General features: G+C 33.6%; 1 protein-coding gene across 2 annotated transcripts; it reads right to left on the bottom strand.

Moving 5' to 3' along the window:
• Window positions 1–1076: 1076 nt before the first annotated feature.
• Window positions 1077–3669, bottom strand: LOC110019473 (F-box/kelch-repeat protein SKIP11-like). Of its 2 annotated transcripts, none has more exons than XM_020717140.1 (2): window positions 3412–3669; window positions 1077–2847 (listed from the first exon to the last, which is right to left on the bottom strand). In XM_020717140.1, the coding sequence occupies exon 2, from the start codon at window positions 2731–2733 to the stop codon at window positions 1471–1473; it is 1263 nt and encodes a 420-aa protein (XP_020572799.1). In that variant the 5' UTR covers window positions 2734–2847; window positions 3412–3669; the 3' UTR covers window positions 1077–1470. The 2 variants fall into 2 exon arrangements, with proteins under 2 accessions (XP_020572799.1, XP_020572800.1); XM_020717141.1 differs by having other exon boundaries at window positions 3434–3669.
• Between the last annotated feature and the right edge of the window lie 7156 nt (window positions 3670–10825).

Raw genomic sequence — 10825 nt, 5'->3', positions numbered from 1 at the left:
CCAGCACATAACTCCATGTGCTCCATACCGCTTCTCACCAAATCAAACTCCACTCATAACAATGCAAGGTCTTCCAACAGATGGGGCATTAATAAACTCCATTCCATTAGAAGTTAATGCTTCTGCAAGCACTTATAGTTAAGGGGGGGTTGTCGATAATATAATGGAGCCTTCACATACATGTCACATAACTTAAATGCACTTACATGTCTAACACCTAAAGTTTCATATTTACATGTAAAATATATTGATGTTATATCATATCAAAGCATGCGCATGAAAATGTGCATTTCACTTTAAAAAGGTTAGTTAAGTGTTATTTCTTAATGTGATATTAAGGATTTGAGTGTTATATAAATAAAGATTAAGGTATAGAAGATAGATATGTAAATATATTAGAATTGTGTGGTACAAATGTAAAATCCCTTAATATAATTGCCATACCTAAGAGCCCCAACAAAATAGCACCAAAATTAGTTTTTTATCAGAGTAATCCCATGAAAATCAACCAGATGAAAAATCAAAGCAATCCAAAACATGTTATAATTTTCATGGATAGCAACAAGATAAGTTCAAAAGGTAAAGTCGCTCTTAAAATCAATCAATGCTGGCAACAGAGTTTAAAGTATAACCTTGTGGCACATGCTTTTCTTTGTTTCATTTATTGATAAACTGACAGGAAAGAAGTAAGGCTATAATTGTGTAAGTAGCTAAATTTATACAACAAGCTCCAATATGCAAGAAAGTGAAAATAAATATGAGAAAAATCTACTTTCTCACAACAAATAAAAGCCTTAACAAATATGTATGCTAAAATATAAATAGAGAAAAAAGTTTCGAAGTGTCCTAGCGTTAGGACTCTCTAAGTTTACACAAGGTTCAAGTAAAACCTTCCAAATACAAGTAAAAGAGCCATTTTGATTCTAAATACTGCAGATCAAGAAACTGGATGGATATTAGTCGATTTTTTTTTTTCTTTTCTGGAGAATGAAGAAGTTAAGAACCAAAGAAAAGGATGTAACTTGGTTCAGTTTTTGTATTTTTTAAGTTATCAACTTATTCCTTGAGACAGAAGAACTATAAAATTAATTTTAGGCCTTTCTTCATACCCAAAAGTTATAAGGAAAACAAAATAAGTTGAACAGAAGATCCACTGCATTGAATTATTAAATCCGCCACCGTGATTCAGGATTGAAATACCACGAAAACCCCTACCCTAGCAGAAAATGGGGAAGAAGATAATTTTCTTTGAGCACAAATTGGATGACAGGGATGGAAAACCCCCAAAAGAAAACATCGAAGTTACAGAGAAAGGAACATGTTCTTTCGAATCATGAGTAAAATCTGAATTTCCAAGAAGAAAAAAAAGGCAGAGATTTCCATTCTCCCCATCTCATCCCCCCAGTAAACATACCACCAATCTTGCTCTCAATTTGACAGATTTGTAATTTGCAGTAAAAATTGAATGAGTCAGCAGCCCATCACTGCACAATTATAAACAAAGCTCCCAGATTGCTTCCTTGCAATCATGTTCCACATTGGTGGCTCCCCAACTTTAGGAATCCATGAGTGGAGCTCAATCACTCCTCCACCTAGTGCCCTTGGTCCACCTATGACTATCAGCTGCTCACCACAAGCCCTAAATGCAAGCCCCCATCCATTCACAGACACCGGCCTTTCTGGCAGCTTCCCCAAAGTGATCCACACATTGTTTTCCTTGTCATACTTTCTCAAATCCTGATGTGCATAATGTGCAGCATACAGTTCATTATTCACCACCGCAACAAGCGGAGGAGCACCACTGGCACCATTCAACCCTAATGACATATTAGGAATAACTTTCCATGTGCCTTTTTCAGGATCAAACTCCTCTCCGCATGTAAGCAACTCAGTATTGCTAGCCATTCCTCCAATAACATAAAACTTCCCATCCATGAATACACCGGAGCACATCTTCCGTGGTTTGTTCAAGCTAGGCAGTGTTGTCCATGTCCGTGTGTTGGAATTGTACAGCTCTGCAGAATTTAATATGAGACCAAGGGCATCACTGCCACCAGCAACAATGGCCTCATCTCCAGTACTTGCAGAGCCAAATAAGCACCGAGGAGAATTCATTTCAACACCAGGTGACCATGAGTTTGTAAGAATGCTGTATCTAAGAACAATGTGAGCATTCACTTCCTTTCCAAAGACAAGGAGCTCAGTGCCAACAGCTAGTGATTCCTTGTCTGAGCACATAAAGCATTCATTAGGAGGCATCTTTGGCAAATTAATCCACCGTGTCCGGTAGGGATCATAGGCCTCCCATTCATTCACGTTGCATGAGAAGTACACCCAATGCTCTGTGATTTCGTTCTTTCTACGCCTTCTGTATAGCTCTCCACTCCTGATCAAAGAGCGAAATCCATGGTTGAGAGAGGCAAGGACACCATAATCAGAGCGGGAGCACCACATCAGACAACTAATTGAATTATCTCTGCCAATAGCACTGATGAGGTTCTCTGATTCACGACAATCAGATTTGGTGGTAGAGGAATTAGTAAGTTTTAGTGACTTGTTCTGCCTCCGTTGATTTTTGTCCATAACCTCGGAATGACCTCTAGAGACTGCATCATGCGAATTTGTATTGTTAGTTCTATCGATGAGATGGTTGGTCATGTATGACCACTTGGATTCTTGTTCGCAGGAGCTCGGCAATGCCCTCGAGATTAAGCAGGACTGCCCAACCAACATCTCTATTGAGATGGGGCACTGAGGAAACTAAGTCTGCTGATCTGAGGAAATCGAGATTGATGATCCAAACCCAAATCTACGTTCCTTTTCTTCAAGGGATAATCTTTGCTTTATCTGGAATACAAAGAGTGAAAGAGAGTATGTTCAGCACGGGGACTGAGACGTGACGGAACCAAAACAAATACATCCAGTGAAGAACAGATGCAATAGATATCCCGAAGCATGAAGTTCATAAATCGGCTTAAAACCCGGGCAAATGAGAAGGGGAACTCCGGGCAAAAAAATTCCACCTTTTCTTGCAAGGAAAATAAACCCAACCTAGAAATCGGGCTGGGAAAGCAGACAAACGGAATCTTACAACAACAAGAGTTCAAATCTAAAAAACATGGAAGGAGATGAACAAGGGGGCAAAAGAAAAAAAAAAGGAAGAAGAAGCGGAAGCCAATAAAAAGCACCGGTAGAACCCCAAACCACTTTTAGCAAACAAGAAGAAGAAGCAATCGGGACTACAATACGTAGTTTAAGGATCTCGCGATTTCTCCAAAAAAAAAAAAAAAAAAAAAAAAAAAAGAAGGAATGAATCTAACAGCGTTGAATCTCTATTTTTCCCTCTTGGAAAACATTGATCAAAGTAGATGACTAATAAATTCCTAAAATCTAAAAAAATCAATAAAGTACCCAAAAACAAGTATAAAAATACTTCATTTCCTTCCTTCCCGGCATCTATCTCAAGCAGGCAGGAGGAGCAGTTAGCGAACAAATCGGAGAAGAGAACACTTGCAGCCAACAGAGAACGGATTGAGAACAAAATTCTCTTCTTGCTTCTTTAATGGCTCATTCTCTCCATCTCTAATATCGCTCTCTGATTCGTTCTTCTTCTACTGCTTCTTCTGGCTTCCAAGCAGCCTTTGTCCTTCCGTTGCTTCGACCGTGGGTTTGGAGCGGCTTCCTATTTATCTTCCTTCCGCTCTCCGCTCTTCATTTCCAAAAAATTTTCAGTTTTTTTTAATTATTTTTAATTATCCCGCCTAGTCTATCTTATCGAAATAATTCAAAAATAATTTAAATTAACTCAAGAATAATCTACACTGCACGTAGAATTAGGTCATGTGTTCGAACAGAAAATATCTGCGTTCATTTTTCATGAATTATTATTATTATTTAATATTTATTGCTGTTATTTTTTTTTTCCTGTGAAACAGGTAAAGCCATTTTCTGACGCCTTCTTACTATTTTTTAAAATTGGGCTTTTTTTTTTTTCGGCAAAAGCAACTTCAGGAGGAATTTTCGATTAAGATTGCCCATTTATAGATTTTGATATTGGTCCCACATCGCCAGAGCAACTGTCGCCCATTATTGCCCACCATTCTGTCATCACGTATATTTCGTAGCTTCCAGCGCTCTGTAAATTCAAAAAGATGAGGGGCCATTTGATTTGCTTAAGAAACCATTTGGTAAAAAAACATTGTATTTAAAATAGAATGTAAAATATTAAATACAAGAGATTATTTTTGCATATTTGAATTAAATTTTAAAGTAAAGGAACGAACGCAAGTTGGCAACTACAGCCGAGTGTAGCTGACGGCATTGACCGGCGAAAATGGCGCTCCAACTTTAAGTGTTGTCATGACTGGAATGTTGCTTTTAAACTTTTAGCACATCTTTACTTATTACTATTTTTTTAACATTTTGAATAAAATGTTTATTTATACCCACAATTCTTGTAACTTTATGGAACTTCCACATGATTATCCTTAGTTTCCTCCGGTGGATCGTAGTCGTTGTCCGAACACAACTTGCCTCGGAACTCTGGACGTAATGAGCATTTATCCAAAAATCTCTCTGCATTATTCTGTCATTTGTCATTGGTCATTAAATAATTTCCATCAAACATATATTCATCAGTGTTTGATCTGGCCAAAAAAGTTCTTCAAATTCTATAATGAATTAAGTCTATGATTATTAATTAAATAGAAAAATAATGCATTACAGATAGTAATATTTGATGAAGATCTCATTACATATTTTTAATTAATAGACAACATCATTTTTTAAGTTTTTGACATGTACCATTAATTCTTAGCACTGACAATACATCAATAAAATCATAATGCTAGTGAAGACTCATCCAAACCCCTTTCAAAGGATAGTAATTCTTTAAATTGTGGCACATAAATCCATTTTGGCTAGACAAATACCTAACAAAAAGGTATTTTTTGGACTAACTTGATGAAAAATTAGGAAAATTTTAACTAAAAATTGCAAGTAAAAGTGTATTACAAACTAATGCAGTTGATAATAAAATTATATGATATAAAAGCTTCACTAGAGGATATGAATTTCATGAAAAAGATATGACATAAGTGAGCATGAAATTTTTGTAGCTTGATAGATGTTTCAAAAATAGAGCTCACAATTAAAGTTATGCATTGATTCAAATTCAATTTTTTTTTATTATTTATGGCATCCACTAGAACTAACAAAGCTAATATCCTAATTGATGGTAAAATAACCTATCTCAACAATTTTACTTGAGTCCGACTCAAAAAGACGGTTCGACTTAATCTAATCATCATTTGAGTTAGGTTTGGGTCAAAATTACAGAGTTCATTATTAAGTGAATTGCATTTAAGTTGTGTAAATAAACTTGATTACTATTTGGTCTAGGGATAGGTGGGTCAACAAGTTATATTCAGGTTATTGGGTTGCACTGAACAAAAAAAATTACCTGATCTATAAAATAAATGAGTTTGGGTTAGACAGCTTTTGATTGAGTCAAACTTGGGTCAAATATGTTGAATTTGAGACAAGCATATTTAGATTTTGTCAACTTTAGTTCATAACCTAATATAACCCGCCAATCAATATTGACACCTCCATTTTGCACTAAACATATATGGACGCTAGCCAATGAGAAACTATTTTTTAAATTGCAAGTAAAATACTTGATTACAAACTATGTCGGAGTGGTTCACTTTCTTATACGATCATGTGGGTAATTAATTATTAAGCGATTTATTGAAACTACACGCAACTTAGTGAGACTAAATAGAATTTAGACGATATTCTGTAAATTTATAAAAACTTAACTTTTGCAGTACAAGTCAATGTACTTAAAACAAAATATAAGTTATCATGGGACACTAGTGTGAGATGGGAAACTTTTGAGGATAAGTTCTTAATGAAATGATATAATGAATTAATAAATGTAAGAGTGTCAAATAGAAAACAAAATAAAATTTTATTTGGATATAGCCAATAAGAGATTCAACAATACTATAACATTTCCTTTCAATTATTGTAAATAGTATAGCTCAAAATCAATTACAATCAAGTGCACACAAGTTAAATAATATTGAAAATTAAATAATTTTAGTACTTAAAAAAGCTGCAAGGGGTTATATATGGGGTTACAAACTATACAATGACCAAATTTTGGCAACAATATAACAATGCATAATTAATCATCATGTTCTCATTTTGTTTCATCACTCCCATCCAAGTATTATCTTCAACAATTTTTTGTAACTTCAGTCCCACTTAAGCCAAATATAGCATTGCAATTGGATTAAATTAACTTATATCCCAGAAAAAGAAACCGATCCTATTCCGACCACAACTATCATATAATGTTTATACATATGAATCAAACTCTTTCATTTACATGCATATCTTTTCATGAACAGCTAATCTAACTACTTACATAACATTATAAGCAGTGACATGCCAATTTTTAAATTTGCAATAGGTTTAGAGCTTCATATTCCGCAAACGCATTAAAAAGAACAAAGTCAAAATTGATTAATAATATAAAATGTTAGCCTGTATCTAAATGTATATTTGAAATCCTATGAAAGATTTCTCTTTTTCTCAGCTATCCAAAGTTGGCTTTTTTAAGGCATAAAATTGAAAAATAAGTAAAATCACATAAAAAAAATGAAATAGTGAAAATTTTGATTGGAATACCTGGTAATAATAAACACATATTCAACTACATAGACTTCAATAATAATTTTTAACTAAGAAAACTTATAAATACTAAGTATCTATACAACAAAGTAAACTGTTATTATTAAATAAGAAATAATCTATATTCTTATAACATTAGACTCGAATTTATATTTGAAGATACTAGAGTCAATTTAATCTTTAACAATCGAGTCACAAACTATAATACTTCTAAACTCTAGCAGTAATAGTCAATTTAGCCATCAAATCTTCAATAAGATCTTGGTTTGACTTCACAAACAATATTGAATTTAAAATGTTCATTAAAATAAAAAAAAAAGACATTTGACATTTTCCTCATTTTATCTTTAATTTTCATATATTTAGACAGATTACAAATATTAGCTTAAGAAGTTTGAAGCAAAGTGGAATAGTTTTGAGTTTGATAAATCATTGACTTCAATTTAAAGACTTAAGCAGAATGTGTAAAGCTAATCATAAGAATTTTCTAAGAAAATATATTTTTCTTCTTTTAAGCTTTGACCAAAATTAAATATTTTTCTGTATTTTGGCATCTTCTTCTCATGTGATAAGTATTTAAATTGATCATTACTTCCCCTTATATGAAAATATTTCCTTACTTTAAATATCATGTGCCAAGAGGCTCAATCTAAACCATTTGGAGTTCCATTTGATTTAGTCATTCACTTTCTAATTGGTCCAAGGATGATAGAAACAACCGAAACTCGTTAGACCCATAAATCAACCATATGAACAACTTTATATCGATCAAATTATTGGTAATAAAATCTTTGATCAAGAAATATGACTGGGATGTGGACAAAAATTTTGAACAATACAATATAGTTTTAATCATACCCATTTTTTATAAAAAAAAAAGTATAAATCAATAAAGGAAACTCAACTACTCTGCTCATGATGTGTCTTAATAGCAGGCATCTGTAAATGGAAGAATTAGGAACCTTTTATAAAGGACCACTCAATTATTGTAAAATTTTTTTTGTAAAAGCATGATGCCCAAAAAAAAAAAAACAAAGGGTTTATGGTAAACTCAACTCAAAATGAAAATGATCAATTAAAATTTGAGGTGCGGGACTTGTAAAAATTTAGGTGCATCAAAATATTCAGTTAGGAGACATAAGAATATTGATTCAATCTTACTTCAAACTAATAAAAATTACATTAGTGCATGAATACCAAATTATTGACTCGCTTTCATACTCACTTCTTATGTTGGGTACAAATTTGATTGTGAATGTATTGAATTTTTTTCCCCCCTCGATCTACATTTTCTAGCAAATGATATTGATACGCCACCAATAAATTTTCATCATCCGACATGAATATCGAGATATGACATAAATCTCGAGGCAATCTTTTGAGCAAGAAACATTCTAACTTCAATTAAGAGTCATTCGGTGCTCTGATTTCAATAAACTTATAGTCAAACTTATCGGCTTGATGAGACAGACCCAATGATATAAAAATTAGTCTAATCTGAGTAAAAGTAAACTTAGATCAAGTCATTAAACCACTCTTAGAAGATTTCTGGACACATTTAGAATCTCAAACGGATGTCGATTCCGGTGATTTCTTAGTCGAATCGAGCGTCTCAGCAAGATGAATCCAACGAGCCTAAGATCACTCAATTTTGACATCATTAAGGCCTTCAAAATGTCCATCAAACGTTGTATGATCGAAGGAAGCTCTCCGCACCGTCCGATCAATGTGGTTCATTTTCTTACATTAATTGCACCTAGAACACTATAAATTATGTCTCACTGCTCTCATGAAGAGGATGTGAGTTTGAGGCTTGAGAAAGAATATAAAGCTTTTGAAAGAGCTTAAGACCAACTTTACTCTTCCCACCTTCGATCGCAGATCATCATTAACCACCGTCGACTGCCTTTGATCATCACCGATCATCATTGATCACCGTCTGCTGGCCTCCACCGATCGCCATCGGCTGCAGCCCACTTCTTACAACAAGTTCATTCGCATGTCAAAATTGTAATTCAGAAGAATTTGTAACATATTTTCCGCCCGTGGGACAAGGGATATCTGTAATTATCGACATATAGTGAATTTTTACAATTTGGCTGGACCCCCTGATTTTTTTTTTCTTTTACGCGTTTTCCACGTAAAAGCTTATGGTGTCACTACTTGTTGTCTTCTTTTATCTGAGTGTGTGTTAAATTCTCGTGCAATGCTAAGACGATAATCTATTACTGTACTGCCACGAATTTTCAAGCACACATCAAATATCAAAGCCGCAACTAAAGTGAGATCAAATGATTTCTTATGTTGCATTAGCTATTCTTGATTCTTTCCATGATAGCTCAAAATGATTGAGAGTATTCTTGAAGCATGATAGTTGGTGATGCTAAAAAGCTACCGATTAAGAGTGTAAAAATATACCTGGAAAGCTTTTACTTAAGAGGTGAAAATGTGAAATTATAATTGCCCCTTATAAACCTCAGTAAATATACTGAAAAAGATGATCATTAACACACAAAATTCAATTTTAACACTCCTTAACAGCCTCGAATAACCTGAGAAAAATTAGCAATTTAATCAAAATTTAAACTCTTAAAGCACGCTTATTTAACAAGTCATAAATCCTTAAAAATTGCAATATTGACGAGCAGACACCACAATTCATTGAATCATAAGACTTTTCTTTTAAATAAATAATTTATCTTTTGCTTCATTGGAAAAATATGTATTCTCTCATTGAGAATTAAATCAGTTCTATCTTAAATCCACTTTTTGGCCATCTCATAGTGATCTAATATTATATTTTAAATGCATGTAAAAGTTAATTATTTCTCCTAATTCAATATGCTATAAAGGTTCATCTTTATCCACCCTCTAAATATTTTAATAAGTTCCCGGCGCTAAAAGAAAAGATAAAGTTATTGTGTAATAATTCAGACGTTCTTATAGGCCCCACAGATAACGCTTTTCATGTGCATTTTTGTGGCCGAACTTCCGGTCTCGCTGCCAAGTTTGCTTTGCACTCCCTTTGCCGTGTAAAGCTGGCCATCTCATACCTTCAGTAAAACAAGTTCAACGGTGCTCATGTACACCTGTCCTTCAATTCTTTTTTTCATTTTTTTAATAAATTTCAGTGCTAAAATATAAAATATACAGATAGATTCAATTGTTGGGGATTTGCATATGTAGTTGTATACATAAATATGAATAATATATGAATTCTCGTTAAATACCTTTTGTTGAATTGAGATCACTTACTGAAGTGGTTGAATTGAGTCTATCCGTCGGAGTGGTTGAATCAAGATTGTTTGTCAAATCAATCGATTTCATTTCTCTCGAGCAGTTAGCCGAGCCCACATGCAGCTATCAGATGAAGTTATCATGGCTACTAATAACATCTGTTGATTCTCTATTAAAGATATTGCTCGACATATGAGATTCTATCTTTCCACTCACGTACTTGACGTGACTGTCATATCAAAAAAATCTGACATCAACTGGCAATATCTGACATCCACATCACAATACATACATCGGGATTTCGGAGAAAGAGATCCTGCAGTTCAAAATGTACTAATTTAATAATTTTTAAAGTTTCCTTCCATATGTATAAGAATAGGAGGGAAAATGATAAAAGATTTCTTTTTCATTTTCTCTAGTGGATCCTCCTTTTCTTGGATATTGCTTTCTCTCTATAAAATCAAATAACTTAGTGAACCTTCGAGGCTTCTCTCTAGCTTACTAGAGCTTGAAATTTAATATATTCTCTAAAATTCCCTCAAAATTTTTTCATTCATCTCTATTTATGATATAAGATATTTTCATTGGATTGTATGTATTCACGAAAAATGCTAAATCCTGCATCATAAAAAATCCAACAACTGCACAGGATGTTTTCTTACTTTCCTACCATCTAAAACATTTAATATTACATATTAATCCTCCAAATTTAAAAATTTACACTTTTAACCAAACTAAAAATCTCCCTTTTTCAACACGGCCACTGTTCATTAGAATTATTTTTGTTGCCCCTTAAATGTCCTCGATAGGACTCTTCTTAAGAGCAATCTTCTTAAGAGCAATTATCCAACGACATTGCTCTTAGTCATTGGATTCGATGGAGGTG

This window comes from Phalaenopsis equestris, unplaced genomic scaffold, assembly GCF_001263595.1.
Source record: "Phalaenopsis equestris unplaced genomic scaffold, ASM126359v1 Scaffold000058, whole genome shotgun sequence".
Taxonomy (NCBI): Eukaryota; Viridiplantae; Streptophyta; class Magnoliopsida; order Asparagales; family Orchidaceae; genus Phalaenopsis; species Phalaenopsis equestris.
The sequence above is the reverse complement of the archived record's forward strand: the minus strand, read 5'-3'. Positions and strand labels throughout refer to the sequence as shown.

What these genes read in the sequence shown, in the direction of transcription:
- LOC110019473 (XM_020717140.1), bottom strand. Translation starts at nt 2,733, where the DNA reads ATGTTGGTTGGGCAGTCCTGCTTAATCTCGAGGGCATTGCCGAGCTCC.